Consider the following 20,449-nt stretch of genomic DNA (forward strand, 5'->3'; position numbering starts at 1 on the left):
ACTTCCTGACTGTTAGAGCAGTACGACAATGGAACCAGTTACCAAGGGAGGTTGTGGGCAGCTGGACACCATCTGTCAGGGATGCTTTAGGACGGATTCCTGCATTAAGCAGGGGGTTGGACTCAATGGCCTTGTAGGCCCCTTCCAACTCTGCTATTCTATGATTTTATCCCTGACACACTAGCTTTCTGCGTGCAGGGATTTGACTTGATTTTGTTACGGAGTAGCATGCAACCATGCCACGTCCCCAGCCCTCTGCAATGATGCCGCCCACTCACAAGTGGACCACCTCAGGAAGCGCTGGGCTGGCGTGGCGTCTCTTCAGATCAGGGTTAAGCGACACCTTCGAAGAGCCTTGGCGCCCGGAGGGTTCATCTATCCAGCTGCATAACGGCCGCTGAGCAGGAGAAGGAACTTTTTTTAATTGTGTGGGGCAGCCTTTCACGCACTTGGGTGCTGCTGGACATACAAAAACCCACTTCTGAGCTAGGCTCTAGAGCAGCCTTCCTCAACCTGGGGCGCTCCAGATGTGTTGGACTGCATCTCCCAGAATGCCCCAGCCAGCTGGCTGGGGCATTCTGGGAGATGCAGTCCAACACATCTGGAGCGCCCCAGGTTGAGGAAGGCTGCTCTAGAAAGAACGGTAGATAACCAGGGCTGTACGTATTTCACATTCTACTGCACAAGTGGCCTTGAATATAGCATCCAGCAATTCTCCGCTTCGTTTTATTTTGCGGGGTCGGGTGGGAAAACCACGATTTTATTTATTTATTTATTTAAAGCATTTTTATAGTGCCGCCTCACTATTTCTGGCATCGAGGCGCTTTACAATAACACATAAAACAATTCCATTAAAACCCTCAAACCCACATTACAACAATTCCATTAAAACCCTCACCCTAAAAGGCAAGCTTCTTGCCTTTTAGATTGGGGAGTGGGTGATTGAATTATTTTAGTTTGGGAGGCCGCACGTGGCCCTCACGGAATTCTTCGGGCGATGCACACACCCATTCACACGTACACCGCAGACATACTGATGGCAGAGGGGAAAAGGGGGCTTTAATCTCCCCCTCCCCACAACAGAATTGGGCTCCTGGCAGCTGTTTGAGTGGCTAAACAGGGGCTCCACTTGGCTGGACACTGGGCACGTAGCGCTGGCTTTGCTCATGTGCCCTGCGTGGTGGTGGTGGTGATGCTGGACCACTGGCGAAGGCCCACTGGTGGGGGTTGGGGGGCGCATAGACAGCGACTGGTTTCGGACGACGCGATAAACAGCGGTGGGTTAAATAGTCAACGGTTGGTGATTGTGTCATCTGTCGGGACTTTTTCACGCCACAGTTGGTTATTCAGCCAAAATAACCAGCGCAAATAACCAACGTTGGGCACCGTTGTGTTGGGCACCGTTGACCGTTTAGCCGCACATAGTTGGTTATTTTCAGCGACTATAGAGTCCCCCGGCAAGAGCGACCAAGGCAGCAGCTGCCACTCTAGTCCTGCTGGCAGAACTTGCAATGGCTGATGGGATATCGGTGGGAGGAGTGGAGGGGAGATGGCGGGGGATGTGTCAATCAAACACACAGCTCACTAATAGCCAACTCAGTGCTGGCCTTAATCCATGCTACGGTTGATTATACTCATGTTGCGTGGGGAGTAGCCCCTCGATAATCAACCGTGTTTGCGCACCATTGGCTATTGTGTCTTCTGAACACAGCCAGCCTCTGGGGGCTCCTGTGGGCCGTGGGTTGCTCACCCCTGCTTTAGCTGGCCAGAGGGCTCTCGCCTGTCCATCCCGCCTTTATGTCCACCTGAACTGTTTCCAGGATCATAGAGGGAGGAAGTGGGGGTTTAGGGACTGAGCTGGCAACTTCTCTTTGGAGCTGCCAACCCTTAAAACTCTATGGTTGATGGGGAACCGTTTTGCCTCTCGAAGACTGACCCAGCCTTTGCTAGGGGAGCCTGCCTGTTGCATTCTGGGTCAGGCTTGGATATGATTTGCCAGTGTTGGGGGGGGATGTATTTGGGGGGAGCGACGCCCCATTCCCCTGTCCGTAGAAGGGGAACGACCGACGGGATCTCTGTCCTTCCCCCCCTCTACAGCTCGAACGAGACCCTCTCCTGTGTGATCATCTTCGTCATCGTCTACTATTCTTTGATGTCGGGCGTCATCTGGTTCGTCATGCTGACCTACGCCTGGCACACATCCTTCAAGGCGCTGGGTACCACCTACCAGCCGCTGGTGGGCAAGACTTCCTACTTCCACCTGGTGACCTGGTCTATTCCTTTCGTCCTCACGGTGGCCATTTTGGCCGTTGCCCAGGTAACGGGGTGGATGGGCCAAGTGTCTCTGCAGTTCAGTCGTGGGGGGCAGATCCGTTTCTCATGGCTGGAGGGGACAGCTGTCTTTCGCTGGCTGCGTAGGTGATGACTGACCAGCTGGGCTGTGGGGGGGAAGGGGGCAGCACAGGGTGCCCCGGGGCTCAAGCAGGCCACATACAGAGCAATGGAGGACCACAGACGGCCAACGGCTTGCCCTGATACAATCTAACCATGTAATGACTTGAGATGTAAGACGGCGGGGATATTGGGCCGTCCCAGAGTAGTGTTTTAGTGCAAGGGTGGGGAACCTTAGGCCCGGGGTCCAAATTCAGCCCCCCTGAGCTCCCAATCTAGCCCTCCCATATTCCCCAGATGGCCCCGCCTCTTCCCCTGGCCCCGCCCCCTTTCCACCAACCGCCAATCTTGGGTGTTTCCCGGGTCTTGGAACATTTACCCCATTCTGAAAGGCTGAAACGCCGCTTCTAAGGCTTTTGTTTCTAGCAGTAAGAGCTTTCGGTGACAATAGGACGACATTTTCTGTATTGGGGCCCCGTCCACCGCCAGAATGCAGACCCAGGGAGCTTTTCCGGAACTGGATTCTCCCCTGGTTAGCTGGAAGAGGCTCCCACCCCAGTCCAGTTTAGCAGATGACAGACCAGCTTTCTGACCGCTCGCACTTTCTCTCTCCTTTCCAGGTGGATGGAGACTCGGTCAGCGGCATCTGCTTTGTCGGGTACAAGCACTACCACTACCGGGCGGGGTTCGTCCTGGCTCCCATTGGCCTGGTGCTGCTCGTTGGGGGCTATTTTTTGATTAGAGGTGGGCTCCTTTCCTTTCCATGTGAAATCTCTCCCTCCAGCTCCCTCTGGCTGGAGGTTCTGGTGCGCCGCACGGAAAACCATCAAGTATTGTTATTATTACTATTCATTACATTTCTATACCGCCCTGTAGCCGAACCTCTCTGGGCGGTTGGCAAAGATCAAAACACTGACTATTAAAAACCGATATACAAAATTTAAAACCATGAAAAGCATAAAAACAGATTATATACAATATCCATTTAAAACAACTATCCTGTGTCAGTTAAAAACTGAACTCCGGGCAAGCCTCATTGGGGAAATCGTCCGAAATCGTCCGATCATTGGGGGGCCACCACTGAAAAGGCCCTCTCCCTTGTTGCCATCCTCCGAGCTTCCCTCAGAGTAGGCACTTGGAGGAGGACCTTAGATGTTGAGCATAGTTGCCCATGGGTTGGGGAATCATAGAATCATAGAGTCATAGAATAGCAGAGTTGGAAAGGGCCTACAAGGCCATGGAGTCCAACCCCCTGCTCAATGCAGAATCCACCCTAAAGCATCCCTGACAGGTGGTTGTCCAGCTGCCTCTTGAAGGCCTCTAGTGTGGGAGAGGCCACAACCTCACCAGGCAACTGATTCCATTGTCGTACTGCTCTAACAGTCAGGAAGTTTTTCCTGGTGTCCAGCCGGAATCTGGCTTCCTTTAACTTGAGCCCGTTATTCCGTGTCCTGCACTCTGGGAGGATCAAGAAGAGATCCTGGCCCTCCTCTGTGTGACAGCCTTTTAAGTATTTGAAGAGTGCTTTCATGTCTCCCCTCCATCTTCTCTTCTCCAGGCTCAACATGCCCAGTTCTTTCAGTCTCTCTTCATAGGGCTTTGTTTCCAGACCCCTGATCATCCTGGTTGCCCTCCTCTGAACCCGCTCCAGCTTGTCTGCGTCCTTCTTGAATTGTGGAGCCCAGAACTGGACGCAATTTATTTATTACATTTTTATACCGCCCAATAGCCGAAGCTCTCTGGGCGGTTCACAAAAATTAAAACCACAATAAAACACCCTACAGGTTAAAAGCACAATTACGAAATACAGTATAAAAAGCGCAACCAGGATAAAACCACACAGCAAAATTGATATAAGATTAAAATACAGAGTTAAAACAGTAAAATTTAAATTTAAGTTAAAATTAAGTGTTAAAATACTGAGTGAATAGAAAGGTCTTCAGCTGGCGACGAAAGCAGTACAGTGTAGGCTTTCTTGCAGCCCTATCGCACTGTTGGCTCCTATTCAGCTTGCGATCTACAACAATTCCAAGATCCTTCTCGTTTGTAGTATTGCTGAGCCAAGTATCCCCCATCTTGTAACTGTGCATTTGGTTTCTATTTCCTAAATGTTGAACTTGGCATTTATCCCTATTAAATTTCATCCTGTTGTTTTCAATAAAACAACAGAATGATAAGGATAAGGGTCTCCGCTTCTCTTCTGGTCTCCGGTCCGAAGCTGCCTGACTCACAGCACAATTCCCGCTCCTGAGGAAGAGCCGGCACACAGATGAGCCTATGGGGAGAAGCTCTATTTGGGCCTTTGAATCTAGCACGTGGTTAGATTCGCATGAGGGAAAGTGGCACCAGCACCTTTGCTGCACCCTCCTCTGTTGCCGTCTGAAGAGGAATATTTGCATGGGGCACCTTTGCCCCCAGAGACCCAGTGTGGTGTAGTGGTTAGAGCGTTGGTCTGGGGAGACTCTGGTTCTAATCCCCCACTCATTGACAGTGGTCCAGTTACTAATTCTCTGCCTAACCTACCTCCCAGGGTTGTTTGGAAGATAAAAATGAGAAGAGGTATTTTGCCTTGGGATCCTTAGAAGACAGGCGGGATATAAATGTAACGAATACATAAAATGATAAAGAAAAAAACTTCTGGAGGGTGATAGGCTGGGCCGAGGGTGCTCACGTTTGTCGTCCTCCCCCCCTCACCAAGAGATTCTAATTGCGTGTTGAATAGATCTAGAAGAGCCTTCCTCATCCAAATGCCCTCTGTGCTGGGCTGGAGACCATGGGAGTTGTAGTCCAAACACATCTGCAGGGCGCGCGACTGGGAAAGGCTGAGCTAGAGGCTTCGGCACATAAACACACTGAGTTTATTCGGAGGGGGGGTCACATTGCAAAGAAAGGCTGTGCATAGGGTTTCCATGTTTCTGGCATGCGCTTCTCTCCTGGTTGGGAACACGTCAGTCGGCTTTTAAGTTGCATGTCAAAATGGCACGACGAGTGCTTCTGTGAGCGATGATGAGCAAATTCCCTCGATGGGTTCGCGCACTTTTGAGCAAGAAACCTCCACGTCCCACGTTGACCCCATAACCCTTAAAACCCAACCACGGTTCAGATGTTAAGTGAAGCAGCTTTCGTAATTAATCTCAGTAGAAACTTGTACATTGAGGGGCTTCCTAGGAAATCTCCCACGTTCACTACCAGGAATGTCACCACTTTGGAGTTTAGGAGGATTGTGTTCCTGGAATCCATAAGGGTGACCCCCTTATTGACTAACTGACGTTCAATCCAAGTCAAAAGTGGATTGAACATCAGCAGACAATAGAACTTGGGTTAAAACAGTAAAATTGGCATATTTCCACATATATCTGCATTATTTTATTTGTGCCTTTTGATGGGGTTGGGAGACTAAAATTTGCAGACTTTCACATTCAGGTTCCTTTTCGCTCAGGACTGGAGAAGGAGGTCTTGGGACTCAATGGAGGAGCTGTAGAAATGCCCTGTTTTTGTTTTCCAATCTCTTTCCATTTCTCCTGCTTGGAGACCCACCCAAGCGGTCTCGGGTTAACCAGACACCAATGTATTTACTGGGTTGTTTTCCCATGGGGACTAGAACCATAGTGTCCTTTTTAAAAAATAACAACAACGAAGGACAAATCATGTCCAGTTTGGCCTTTGACGTCCCATGTCCTGCGGCAGGCAACACCAGCTATTGTCCTTCAGTTACTCCCCTTTGGCAAAGACAGCCTGGGCACCGTCGGGGCTGCAGACTTATAACGGTGCGCCTTTCTTGCCTCGTTCCAGGTGTGATGACTCTGTTCTCCATCAAGAGCAACCACCCCGGCTTGCTGAGCGAGAAAGCTGCCAGCAAAATTAATGAGACGATGTTACGCCTTGGTAAGACTCCTTTCTTTAGTTGAAGTATTTTTTATCCCACTTCTCCTCCAAAAAGTCTCCTGGAGTGCCTTAGATAAAATCAGTAAAACAAGATGGTCCCTGCCCCGCAGGCTTGCAATCTGAAAAGACACGGCACACAAGGAAAAAGGAACGGGGAGGGAAGAGGAAAGAATTAAGTCTTTCGGCAGGCCTGGTGGGGTGGCCGCGTTTATCACCCTCAGCGCAGCCTGCTGGGATGGCTGATGGTGGTGACACTTTGAGGGAGGACGAGCCTTCGTGAGGGACATCATCAGCAGGACTCACGTGGCTCCCAAGTATTCGGCAGGCTGCATTATGTGTGGAAAACCTGTAGCCAGGACCAGGGCAGCCTCAGTCAATTTATTTGTTTATTTATTTGTTACATTTATATACTGCCCCATAGCCGAAGCTCTCTGGGTGGTTTACAAAGATTAAAACTGGGAACGTTAAAAACAAATATACAAAATTTAAAACCATAAAAACAGATTACATACAATAGCCATCTATTCGGGGTCAGGTAAAAACTCAGCATATGCTGTTAAATGCCTGCGATAAGAGAAAAGTCTTGACCTGGCGCTGAAAAGATAACAATATAGGTACCAGGTGAGCCTCATCGGGGAGATCGTTCCACAGTCGGGGGGCCACCACTGAAAAGGCCCTCTCCCTTGTTGCCATCCTCCGAGCTTCCCTCAGAGTAGGCACCTGAAGGAGGACCTTAGATGTTGCTGCAGGGAAAGAGGAGGGCAGGTAGCTCCGTGGGGCAGCCCCGAATTTGCTCAGAGAAGCTACCGGGGGGAGGGGGTGCATTCCAGTGGTGGGCAGGGCCAAAGGCAAAATGGGCAAGGCGAAAATGCCCCAAAGGTGCGTTTTAGCTCAAAGTTCTTGCTGCCAGTCACTGAGATGAAGGAGAGGCATTTCAACCATTTTGAATGGGCATGCAAAAGCCATGGGACCCCCAAAAGGGGGTCGGGGGCAGGGCTCCCCGGGGAACCCCGGGGGGGGGGGGGCAGTTATTATTATTTATTTATATAGCACCATCAATGTACATGGTGCTGTATAGTTGTGGCCGGTTGTGGCCGGTGGGACTGAGGTTTTGCCCCCCTGGCCTGGACGGACCAACATTCCGTAGCCTTGGGTAGCCTTCCCCCAACCCGTCGCCTTCCAGATGCATTAGAATCCAACTCCCAGCATCCCCAGCATCGAGAAGGTTAGGGAAGGCTAACATAAGGCATCTCCTGAAACCTGTGGTGCAAGATCAGAGGCCGTGCGTGGCCCTGTTAGGGCCGGCCGAAGGGGAGGTGGGCTGTTTCCTGCTTCCCCGGAGCCCTAAGACGGCCAAATTGTGGTCTCCTGCCAATGGACCCACATTGGAGCGGGGGAGGGGGGGAGGAAGTCCCCCTTGGTGAACCCCTTCTTTCCCCACCCACAATAGGGATCTTTGGCTTCCTGGCTTTCGGGTTTGTGTTCATCACGTTTGGCTGCCACTTCTACGACTTCTTCAACCAGGCAGAGTGGGAGCGGAGCTTCCGGGAGTACGTCCTGTAAGTAGGGGAGCGCCTCCCCCCCTTCCCCCCCCCCCGCTTTAGGATGGTTCAGTCCACGGAACCCTCGGTGCCAGATCCGCTGCAGCATCGCCACTTGACATCAGGAGTTAAAACAGTGGAGGCTGGTGGCTCCGATGTCAGTGGGGCATCGTCAGAGCCAGTCAGAACTCTTAACAGAGCTGTCATAAGAACATTAGAGCAGAAGGAGTGCCCTGATGCTGGATCAGACCAAGGGTCCATCTAGTCCAGCATTCTGTTCACATAGGGACCAACCAGCGATCAACCAGGGACCAACAAAGCAGGACATGGTCTCCCACCCATGTTCCCCAGCAACTGGGGCACACAGGCTTACTGCCTCGAATACTGGAGATAACACACAACCATCAGGGCTAGTAGCCACGGATAGCCTTTGCCTCCAGGAATTGATCCAACCCCTTTTTAAAGCCATCCAAATGGGTGGCCATCACTACATCTTGGGGTAGTGAGTTCCATAATTTAACTATGCACCGAGTGAAGAAGTCCTTCCTTTTATTTGTCCTGGATCTCTCACCCATCAGCTTCATGGTATGACCCCCTTGGGTTCTAGTATTAGAAGCTTTTCCTTAATATGCAGCCTTGAATCTCTGTATTTGCTTCTTTTACAATTTGTTCTGTTTTATTCTGTTTTTATTTTCGTTTTATCTTGTACACCGCTCTGAAATTTTTCAATGGGGGGTGGTACATAAATATTCTAAAAGTAATAAATAAATAAATAATAGTATTATGGGAGAGGGAGAAAAATGTCTCCCTCTCCACATTCTCCATACGATGCATAATTTTGTACACCTCTGTCATGTCTCCCCTCCGCCTCCTTTTTTCCAAGCTAAACGATCCCAGTTGAATGTTTTGCTCATTCCCGGCTGTGGAATGAGCTCCCCAGAGAGGTCCCCCTGGCGCCTACACTGTACTCCTTCCATCGCCAGCTGAAGACCTTTTTATTCTCTCCGTATTTTAACACTTAATTTTAACTTAAATTTAAATTTTACTGTTCTGACTCTGTATTTTAATCTTATATCAATTTTGCTGTGTGGTTCTATCCTGGTTGTGCTTTTGATACTGTATTTTGTATTTGTGTTTTTAACCTGTTGGTTGTTTTATGATGGTTTTAATTTTTGTGAACCGCCCAGAGAGCTTCAGCTATTGGGCGGTATAAAAATGCAATAAATAAATAAATAAATAAATGTAATCTTCCCTCGAAGGGGAGATGCTCCAGCCCCTTAATAATTTTAGTTGCCCTTTTCTGCCCTTTTTCCAGCTCTATAACTGGGGGGGGGGGGAGCTAGGGGAGGAGCCTTCTAGGGAACCCCATGAGGGCCGAGTTGGGAGCGCTGGAGGTCGGGATTTGCCCCCTGGGCTCGAATTTCTGCACCCCTGGCGTTATGCCCTGCAAAAACAACACTCGCAAACCACGTACGCCGAGCCCCGTGCCACGGAATTCAGCTCCTGCAACAAGAGTCCAGAATCTGATGAAAAACCAGTTATTTCCTTCTCTTCCTAACTTGGAGTCAAAATACCTCCACATTGGGACTTCCTGGGAATGTGGTAGGGTTTTTGGTAGGGTGATCATATGAAAAGGAGGACAAGGCTCCTGTATCTTTAACAGTTGCATAGAAAAGGGCATTTCAGCAGGTGTCATTTGTATATATGGAGAACCTGGTGAAATCCCCTCTTCATCACAACAGTTAAAGCTGCAGGAGCTATACTAGAGGGACCAGATTTAAAAGAGGGCAGGCTCCTGCAGCTTTAACTGTATTTTGTATTTGTGCTTTTAATCTGTTGGTTGTTTTATTATGGTTTTAATTTTTGTGAATCGCCCAGAGAGCTTCAGCTATTGGGCAGTATAAAAATGTAATAAATAAATAAATAAATAAATAAACTGTTGTGATGAAGAGGGAATTTTACCAGGTTCTCCATATATACAAACGACACCTGCTGAAATATCCTTTTCAACACAACTGTTAAAGATACAGGAGCCCTGTCCTCTTTTCCATAGGGTCACCCTACTTTTTGGTTATTGGGCATCTCTCAAATCGTAACGTTTTGACGTCTCGCTCAAAGTCCCGTGACTGCAGTATGCGCCCTGAATGTGTGAAATCATTCAGAATTTATTTTCAGTGGAAGGTAGGTGCTTAGGACCCTTATTGACATCAGTGCAGGTTACCCATAATATTGAAAAATTCATATTTTTGTAGTGTTGAAACCTGGTTCAAGAGATCGTAGTTGATTAATTGTATGGATTTTGGTTGATTAACTGATTAAACAATCCATGAAACCTGTCCAAATTTGCATTCGAGCCAAAACAACAGATATAAAGGAGCGGAGAGGAGGTCAGGGAAGCAAACTTTCACAACGCACATGTGTTGAATTACTCACATAAGAGAAAAAACTCTTTAATTTGTTATTTGCAGAGCTTGTATTAATTCTCTCTCTCTCACACACACACACACCTGCCATTTGAATTGATAATGTTTATTATAATCAACTGATCTAAGCAATTAATCAACTTAAAACTGGCAGGCAAGGGGGACGGGGCCTGTAATGGCCTCCCACTTATAGGGTGTTCGCTCTGCCCACCAAAACATCCCTTCAAGTGGAGCCTAGAGTTTGATTTATTTACCTTGGCCTTTAACTGAGATCTGGACTTTATTGAGTGCTGTTCCGTGGTCTTAATTGTTGATTTCGATTTGGCTGTTGTTTTGTTATGGTTTTTCCTTATCCATTTGTTGTGTTTGTGGTTTTAAATGTCGCGTGCTGCCTTGGGAGGAGTTTCCCTTAAAGGCAGCTTATAAATATTTTTGATTAACTAATTAATTCAAAGTTGCCGCTTGAATATTTCTTTGCTGGGATGTTTATCAACTGTCCTTCATCCAAAGTTACCTGCTCTACTATCCCGGGGGGCCCTTTGTGTTTCTTGGGGCCCTTCCGATTTGAGGCGTCTTCCCCAATTCCCTCACCATCTGCTCTTTCTCTGCTGCAGGTGTGAGGCCAACGTGACAATCGCCACGCAGACCAACAAGCCCGTCCCGGAGTGCGAGATCAAGAACCGCCCTAGCCTCTTGGTGGAGAAGATCAACCTCTTTGCCATGTTTGGGACCGGCATTTCCATGAGTACCTGGGTGTGGACCAAAGCCACCCTTCTCATCTGGAAGCGCACCTGGTGCAGGTAAGGGTAGAGCCATCCTTGGGGGCGGCTTGTTATATCTAACCCTACTGCCCCTGTTTCAGGAGAAGGGGTTTCAGGTAATCCATCAGAATCAGATTCAGAACTAGAAGACGCAGCGCCAGACACCAGCCGGACCGTACCAGTGGGGGAGGAAGCTCTCACGGGAGATTCCTCAGCTGGGAATCAGCCCCCTCCAGAGCTTATCTCCTCAAGGCCAAATCCTACACCCTCAGAGGGAAACGAATGAGCTTCTGGGGGTGAGCATTCTGAAACACTAACTGATGCTAGAATCCGCCGGAAGCTCAAACGCACAGCGTGTAAAAAGGCTGTGAGAAAGTCGCAGAGATCGCGCCAGAACCTACCACCGCAACAGGCCCCTTGAAGTTACAGGCGTTTGAGAAGTAACTCCTCTCTCTCTCTTCTTGAACGGACAAGGCTAAAGAGACGTTTGTTGCTTAATAAAAGCTTTGTAGATTACTTAGCAAGCCTCATCATTTACCTCCCATTGAAAGTACGAGGGCTTGGGATGGACGCGACGGGGCATGGCAGCCCAGCCACCCATGCGCATTGCAAACGGTGTGCAGGCGTCCCTGGTAGTGACGGTGCAGAACGACGTGTCGCTGCTACCAGGGCCACTCGCGCTGCCATTTTCAGAGCACTCGAGCAGGCGGGCTGCATTCTCGGCGGAACCCACAGCTGGGTTTTAAAGTGGAAGAGAAAACTGGAAAGAGACGCCCTTCGACCCCACTTGTGTATTACTGTGGGCGGGCAGGAGGTTGGTCTTTAAAACATACAAAACAAATCCAGGGGGTTCCCCTGCTCCTGTTTCACGGCCCCGGGCTCCCAGCCGAAAGTTTGGGCGTAGCGGTGCCAGTGCGAGGGCTCCACAGATCTCCTTTCCCGCAGGCTGACCGGCCAGAGCAACAACGAGCCCAAGAGGATCAAGAAGAGCAAGATGATCGCCAAGGCCTTTTCCAAGCGGAAAGAGCTGCAGCACAACCCCAACCAGGAGCTCTCCTTCAGCTTGCGCACCGTCTCGCACGAGGGGCCGGTTGGTACGTCCGGGAGAGTGAGGAGAAATGGGGCTCCCCAGAGGCAAGAATTGGGAAGGCCGTCCCCATCCTGCTGTCCTCCAGACGTGCCGGACTGCAACTCCCAGAATGCCCGGCCGGGGGCCATGCTGGCAGGGAATTCTGGGAGTTACAGCTCAGCACATCTGGAGGGCACCAGGTTGGAGAAGGCTGATTTAGGGGTACAGGACCAGGACTTGGGTTCAAAAAGGGACCCTTCGGAAAGGACCCGATGGTCCCTTTTGGGGGGCGGGTGTGGAATTCTATTTTTTATTTATTTATTTATTTATTACATTTTAATACCGCCCAATAGCCAAAGCTCTCTGTGTGGTTCACAAAATCTCAGGGCGGTTCACAAAAATCTCACTTTGTTCTTTGAGGAGACAGACTTCAAGAAACTAAAATTTAAAAATTAACGTGTTTTTTTAATTAAAAAAAATCTTGTTTTTTTCTCCTTCAAGCTGGTTTGGCTTTTGATATCAACGAACCCTCGGGAGACGTGTCCTCTGCCTGGGCCCAGCATGTGACCAAGATGGTTGCCCGAAGAGGCGCCATTTTGTCTCAGGATGTCTCCGTCACTCCGGTCGCGACGCCTGGTAATGCTGCTGGTAGAGGGGTGTTTGGGCTACCGGGGGTGACGACTGGCTGGAAAAAGGGCAGAAAAGGGCAACTAAAAGGATTCAGGGGCTGGAGCATCTCCCCTGTGAGGGAAGGTTACATCGACTGGAATTGTTCAGCTTGGGAAAAAAGAGGCTGAGGGGAGACATGATAGAGGTGTACAAAATTATGCCTGGTGTGGAGAATGTGGACAGGGAGACATTTTTCTCCCTCTCTCAAAATACTAGAACCCAATGGGGGGTCATCCCATGAAGCTGATGGGTGGGAGATCCAGGACAAATAAAAGGAAGGACTTCTTCACTCAGTGCATTAGGGGTGTGCACGGACCCCCCGCTCCGCCCTGCGGGCCAATCTGAAAATTTCGGGTCGGCCCGCTCCGCTCCGCGCCGCTCCGCCCATACTCCGCTCCTCTTCGCCGCGGAGCTCCGGCTCCGAATTGGAGCTCTGCAGTGGAGGGGAGTGGCGCCAGGTAAGGCCGGGAGAGGAGGGCGGGAGGTTTACCGGGCCCTGCCGCCGTCGCCGCCCGTGCGGCGACGGCGGCAGAGCCTGCTAAGGGACCAAGGGGGAAGGGGGGCCTTACCTGCCTCCGTCCGCGGTCCGTCGGCATCTTCAATTGAGCCCGCGGCCCAGACTTCCTGGTTGAACCGCGGGCTCAATTGAAGACGCCGACGGACCACGGACGGAGGCAGGTAAGGGAAAGGAGGGCGGGGGGGGGGGTACCGGGCCCTACCGCTGTCGCCGCATGGGCGACAGCGGCAGGGCCCGGTAAACTCCACTTACCTTTCTGGCGGAGCTCTGGATCGAGGCGAAGGATCCGCCTTCACCTCGATCCTCTTCGCCACGCTCCGCCGGCCCCCCAATCCTCTTTGCCTCCGCCTTAAGGGCAGGCGAAGCCCCCCGCTCCGCTTCTAATTCGCCGGTCTGATTAGAAGCTGAGCACATCCCTACAGTGCATAGTTAAATTATGGAACTCACTGCCACAAGATGTCGTGATGGCCACCATTTTGGATGGCTTTAAAAGGGGGTTGGATCAATTCCTGGAGGAGAAGGCTATCAAGGGCTACTAGTCCTGATGGTTATGCAGAAGTGCCATGCAGGATCAGACCAAGAGTCCATCTAGTCCAGCACTCTGTTCACAAAGTGGCCAACCAGCCATCAGCCAGGGACCAACAAGCAGGACATGGTGCAATAGCACCCTCCCACCCATGTTCCCCAGCAACTGGTGCACACAGGCTTACTGCCTCAAATACTGGAGATAGCACATAACCATCAGAGTTAGTAGCCCTTGATAGCCTTTGCCTCCAGGAATTTATCCAACCCCCTTTTAAAGCCATCCAAATTGGTAGCCATCACCACATCTTGCGGTAGTGAATTCCATAATTCAGCTATGCGCTATTTATCTGATATGAAGATTTCACATATGCTGCCTGTCTATGAAAACATCCAAGGCAGATTTAAAATCAGGATTTCCTCTCATGCAAGCACTGAGTCATTACTGACTCTTGGAGGGAAGCCAGCTTCCGCTGACGTTTTCTTGGCAGGCCTTATAGCGGGGTGGTTTGCCGTTGCCTTCCCCGGCCGTTATTCCCTTTCCCCCAGCTAACTGGGTACTCATTTTACCGACCTTGGGAGGATGGAAGGCTGAGTCGACCCAAGCCGGCTGCCTGAAACCAGCTTCCGCTGGGATCGAACTCAGGCCGTGGGGAGAATTTCGGCTGCAGAAACTGCTGCTTTACCGCTTTGTGCCACACGAGGCTCTAAAATCAAGATTAAAAATATATAATTGCCTATAAAAATAAAAGAGCCGCGACGCCTCACACAAACAGCCGGAAAACTTGCCCTCCCAAGGGTCAGCAAAGCTAAGAATGCTGCAGATGCTTGCTCTGCAGCTCAGTGGTAGAGGCCTCGCTTTGCATGCAGAAAGTAACCGGTTCGATTCCCAGCTCCTCCAGTTACGGCTGGGAAGAGATCCAGCCTGAAAGCTTGGAGGATGGTCGCTTCCAGTCAGTGCCGACAATACTGGGCGAGATGGGCCAAGGGTCTGACGCCGTTTCGGGCCGCTGTCTGTGCCCCTGGGTGAAATAGCCACGCTCTCTGCCTTGTCTTCACAGTGCCCCCCGAGGAACGGGCCAGCTTGTGGCTGGCGGAGGGCGAGCGCGCCTCCTGGCGGGAGAAGAAGCTGAGCCGCAAGAAGAAGAAGAGGCGGAAGAAGAAGGAGGTGGGCCCGATGGCCCCCGCCGGCGGGCTTTACGAGGCGGACTGCTTTGCCCCGCCGGGGGCCAGCTCCGTCCCCCGCCTCCCTCAGCTCCCCAAGGCCAAGCGTTTCGTGGCCAGCTCCCGGGAGTCCCAGGCGCTGAATGACGTGCTTTCGCCGAGACCCTACCCGGAATGGAGGCCGGGCGCTCTGCAGCAGGAAGACCCCTTTCCCAGAAACCCCCGGGAGCCTCCCGTCGGCTACAGGCGCAGCAGCGTCCTGAATCTCATCAGCCACCCCTTTTGCCCGGATAACGGCCCCCAGGATGAGCCAGGACCGGGGACCGGTGCGTGGTTGTTCCCCGGGCAGCGTCAGCAGCTCCATGGCGACGGCGGCTTGCTCCAGCGTCCCTCCCGGAGCGCCGCCTCGGCCTCCGTGTTCCTCGGCAGCAGCCCGTATAGGGCGCCTCAGGCTCCGGGGAGGAGAGGCGGCGGCCTGCCCCCCATCCACTCCAGGACCAACCTCATGGACGCCGAATTGCTAGATCTGGATTCCGACTTCTAGGATTTGGGAAGGGCTTTTGGCGGGGGTGGGGGCAGGTTTGCGGGGGCGCCTGGTTGTAGATCAGCCGTGGGTTTTGGCGGGGGGTGGGGTGAGGAGGAACGGATGTTGGGTCGTTGCCTGCCCTGCAAAGTGTCCTCCGGCTCCGGCAAGAGGTTCAGTTTCGTGCTGAAATTCGTGAATGAAGAGATGGTTTGGGGGCTTCTGTCCTGCGTAGGAGACACACACACACCCCGTCCTTCCTGGCTCCCTTTTGGATTCCTGCCGCTGTTCCTCCCTTGAAGCAGCCGGGCAAGTCCCAATGTGCCTGAGGTCACCTTTGCTAGGAAACCGGGGTGGCCATAAAAAAAGGGAGAAAGAAGTCCTGAGGACGCAAAAGAGGTTTTATTTCAAAGCCCGACGGGGCTTTGAAATAAAACCTCTTTTGCGTCCTCAGGACGTTTTTCTCCCTTTTTTTCTGACCTGACTTCAATGCTCTCCTCCTTTTGGCGTTTAGAAAAGCGGGGTGGCCAGAGATCCGTGGATGAATCTCCTGGAATATTTATTGCTTTCCATGTCGAGAGCGAGAGAGCCTTTTGGATGTCCAAAGGACAGGACATCCAGGGGAGGCAGCACGTTATCTTTCTCTCCGGTCTTCCAAATGAAACAGCTTCTCGCTTGGCCCGTGTCCCCAAATGGCTTCTAGAAACCCAAATTTTGCCCTGACACCAGAGCGGATCGCGAACCGTTCCGTCACCGGGGCGGGCGTCTGCTGCTGCTGCTGTGGAGGAGGAGGGACACTCCGTGACTGGGTGCACCAGTTCTTGCCGATGTGGGGTCAGGAAGGGGGATGTGTGGTTGGCTGTTTCCAGAAGTCTCCGGCTGTGTGGCTTTTGCAGGGGTCGGAGGCTCACTTTGGGTGCTTCAGAGATTCTAGGCCCCATCTCTCCAGTGGCTTTAATGAAAGGGTTTTTCCCTCTACACTTAATCGCAATGCAGAGAGGGGTTTTCGAGTGGGGGTGCACAGCGAAGGGAGGTTTGACTTTCCTCCCAGGGCCGGTGCCAGACTATTTTGCGCCCTAGGCAAGGTGAGCTACTTTCACACACACACACAAAATGCCAACTTTGATTTTTAAGAACAGATGTTTCCTGGAAAAAATAAGCACAAAACTTGAAACTGCTAAATTTATTTTAAAGTGCAAGAAATACGTCATTCCAATTATAGCAAACAAATTGGAAAGGAACGTCTATGGGTCTAAAATGCATTATTTAATAGGAATATCACCTCCAAATCATCTCCCCCCAACTCTCTCGCGCGCGCACACACTCTCAGCATCACTCACTCCAAACAAACACACACATGAACACATGCATTCACTCAAAGACCCCAAGATGCACCCCATTCACCCATACATTCTCTCTCTCTCTCTCTCTCTCTTTTCTGGGTGCGTTCCGGAAATCCGAACACGGAGCCGCCCCACCCCAGCGTCCCTGGCTTTGCTTCAGCTGGGCAGGCGCGGGGCGCCATCTCGCCCGCCCAGGCCCAGCTGAATCCTTGGGCTGGGCCGGCTCACAGCCAACATGTATGAGTGCTGCGCTGTGCCTGGCGCCCCTCTTAGCTTGGCGCTCTAGGCGGCCGCCTGAGTGGCCTCTATGGTAGCACCGGCCCTGTTTCCTCCCCAACTGAGATCCACCTAGAAATCGCCCCCCCCCCCCAATCCCTCTTCTCATTGCAATTCAGCTTAGGAAAACCTTTTCATTAATGATTCGGAAAAGCCTCCCACCTGCATCAAGGGACTTACTTTTTTCCGCTGCTCCATTGCTGATAGTGGGGAGAGGATTAACCCTTTTCTCCCCAGTTTTATTCCCCCTGGAAAATTGCCCCCTGCATGATAATTAAACTGGGGGGGGGATGCTACCTTTAGTGCCAATGGACACCGAATTAGGGCTCTGCGGTATAGATCCGGGGCTGTATGAAATCCATTTGGGTCTGGGGCGGCCGTGGAGCCAGGATTAGGAATGCTCTTGCTGACCAGTCTCTCACTGGCCTGGAGGAAGACAGTTGGGGGGCCCACGGTGTAGCGGGGCTGAAGGCGAAAGGGCCGAGCGCTGCATTTGCAAGGGTCGCTTTAGGCATCCTGCTCTGTCTTGCCTCCTTACAAATTCGATACTAGGCAGAAAGGACCCCGAAAGGGAGAAGCAGGATTCCAGGAAGAACTTTTATTAGACAAGACACGGGCGGAATGGAGTGAAATGGCCACAGGGCAGGCTGCCCCGGGTTCAGATCTTGCCTTTTCCAGTTAAAGCAGGGGTGGCCCGCCGCATGTTGGACTACATCTCCCATCATCCCTGGCCCCTGTTTGGGGCAGAGTCCAACAATGTTTGGAGGGCCACCGGATTCTCGCCCCCTGAGTTAAAGGCTCACCAACTGGGTGCAGGATCATCCCAGCTCCAGACTCCAGTTAAAGCAACTTGGAGACCTGCAGCCGGTCAGTTTGGGTTGGACTCTGTGTACGGCAGCACTGTGTGTTCGTCTCACTGGGGAAATGTTTCCATGTTGGCACATTTCGAGAATCTGTCTAAATTGAGGAAAACACTTAATTTCATCCCAAATTATCACGTAGAGCAGCCTTCTCCAGCCTGGTGCCCTCCAAAGGCATCGGACTACAGCTCCCAGAATCCCCCACCCAGCATCCATGGCTGCCTGGAGGAACGCTGGGAGTTGTAGTCAGACACCTTTAGAGGGCAGAAGTCCGGTTTAGAACATCTTGCAAATGATTGCCTCTCAGGCTGAACCACTGGCGGCCCTCCAGAGTTTTGGCCCACAACTCCCATCAGCCTTGGCCAGCATAACCAACGATGAGGGATCATGGGAGTTGTAGGCCAAGACATCTGGAAGGCTGTAAGTGGCTCAGCCCTGGCTTAGACCCTGCAGTGAGTAAGAAGGTGCCACAGGGAAGGCGGTCAAGAACTATTTTCCACGGCCACAGAAATTAGGACCCGAAATAACGGGTAGAAGTTACAGCTGCCTAGATTAAATATAAGGAAACCCTTCCTGATGGTGAGATCTGTACAACAGCAGAACAGTCTGTCTACGGAGGTTGTGGGTTCTCCATCTCTGGAGGTTTTTAAGAGCAGCCTGGACGGCCACCGCTATTGGATGGCTGAATTGGTTTTCCTGCGCATTGCAGAGGGTTGGACTAGTTGACCCTTGTGCACCCTTCCAACTCCACAATTCTATAAACAACCACTTGGAAGTTTGGGGTGAAATTAAGAATCTCCCTTGATAAAGAGATATTCTGGAAACACATTGGGAACTCCAAAACATTGGTGTGGCTGTGTGTATGTCTCTCTTTTCTCTCCTTTGTTTTATTGTTGTTTAAACTTCTGCACCCACAATGGAATTCACCCTGTTCTGAGGAAGTTTTCCATACGAAGTATCTGAAGGTTTGGGCCAGCCTGAAGGACTCCGCATCCCAGCATGCAGGGCTCTACCTATATCTTAGCATGTAGCCCTTGTCACTGCCTGTTGGGAGTTGCAGTCCCTCTGCAGCCTCACATGATCTTGCCCAGGACGGTACAAACACCCATAGTATTCAGTGAAACTTTCATGCCCCTCCGGGCACATGCTGAACTCTTTCTGTTGGGTTTGGGGATTGTTTTTTCCCCCCTATTGTTCTTTAACCTGTCAGTGTATAATGCACAGAGGCTTTTGTTCTGAGTAGTGTCAAAGCTTAGACCTTGTAGTCTTCTCATAGGAAAATGGTTCTTAAAAGAGAAGATTCTAACCAGAAATTCTCCCGCTAAGGGACGTTCTCTCTTGCCGTGCATTTGTGAAATCATTCCTTTTCCGTTCCGAAGAAAGGCTCAGCTAAAAGAGGAAAGGAGACCTATTAAAGGCCACGATCTGGTCCATACCTACTTGGAAGTAAAGCCCCCATTACTCTCCGATGGACTTCATGTAGTCCTGGGCCCTAGTAGACCCTGTTTTAAAAGCCGGCCCTATTGTGGGCGTTATTTGGAAATACGGTCCTGTAATAAGCCCTTTAGAAGTGACAGAGCACCGGTGAGCCATCGGGACGCTTCTGTTAATGTTTGCGCCGCTCAGACAAAACTAGGGTGACTATATGGAAAGAATCATAGAATGGCAGAGGTGGAAGGGGCCTACAAGGCCATCAAGTCCAACCCCCTGCTCAATGCAGGAATCCACCCTAAAGCATCCCTGACAGATAGTTGTCCAGCTGCCTCTTGAAGGCCTCTAGTGTGGGAAAGCCCACCACCTCCCTAGGTCACTGGTTCCATTGTCGTACTGCTCTAACAATAGTAAGGGAGGCAGTGGTGGTGAAAATGTGAACAAAAGGAACCGTAGAAATAAACCCAATGAATTAAATTGTCATTTGAAGAGTGCTATCATGTCTCCCCTCCATCTTCTCTTCTCCAGGCTAAAGGAGGACAGGGCTCCTGTATCTTCAACAGTTGTATTGAAAAGGGAATTTCAGCAGGTGTCATTTGTATGCATGCAGCGCCTGGTGAAATTCCCTCTTTATCACAACAGTTAAAGCTGCAGGAGCTATGCTAGCGTGATCAGATACAAAGAGGGCAGGGCTCCTGCAGCTTTAACTGTTGTGATGAAGGGGGATTTTCACCAGGTGCTGCATGCATACAAATGACACCTGAAATTCCCTTTTCAATACAACTGTTAAAGGTACAGGAGCTCTGTCCTCCTTTCCATAGGGTCACCCTAGACAAAACACATTTTCGTGTGACATCTGAGTTGAGAAAACGCGGCTTGTGATCCGCTGGCAAATCTGACTCCGCCTCCGCGGGTCTTGAGACTGAGGTGCTGAGCAGAAGGAAAAGGAAAGCATTCCGCAAAAAAGTTAGTGCAAACCATAGTTTATAGTGGGGCACACAGCGAGCCATTATTGAAGCAGTGGAGGCTGGTGGCTCTGACGTCAGTGGGGCTGTGAATCCACTCCGGGTTTCA

General features: G+C 51.1%; 1 protein-coding gene across 1 annotated transcript in view; it reads left to right on the top strand.

Moving 5' to 3' along the window:
* The window catches only part of SMO (smoothened, frizzled class receptor), a 29,373-nt gene extending 13,879 nt beyond the window's left edge, over window positions 1-15,494 (top strand). Inside the window, 8 exon segments of the mRNA XM_063134498.1 lie at window positions 2,098-2,317; window positions 3,012-3,135; window positions 6,184-6,276; window positions 7,727-7,835; window positions 10,855-11,040; window positions 11,947-12,095; window positions 12,572-12,706; window positions 14,840-15,494. Coding sequence (XP_062990568.1) covers window positions 2,098-2,317; window positions 3,012-3,135; window positions 6,184-6,276; window positions 7,727-7,835; window positions 10,855-11,040; window positions 11,947-12,095; window positions 12,572-12,706; window positions 14,840-15,486 — 1,663 coding nt within the window. The 3' untranslated portion in view covers window positions 15,487-15,494.
* The last annotated feature ends 4,955 nt before the right edge of the window (window positions 15,495-20,449 follow it).

This window comes from Elgaria multicarinata, chromosome 9 (genome assembly GCF_023053635.1).
Source record: "Elgaria multicarinata webbii isolate HBS135686 ecotype San Diego chromosome 9, rElgMul1.1.pri, whole genome shotgun sequence".
In the NCBI taxonomy this organism is placed as follows: Eukaryota; Metazoa; Chordata; class Lepidosauria; order Squamata; family Anguidae; genus Elgaria; species Elgaria multicarinata.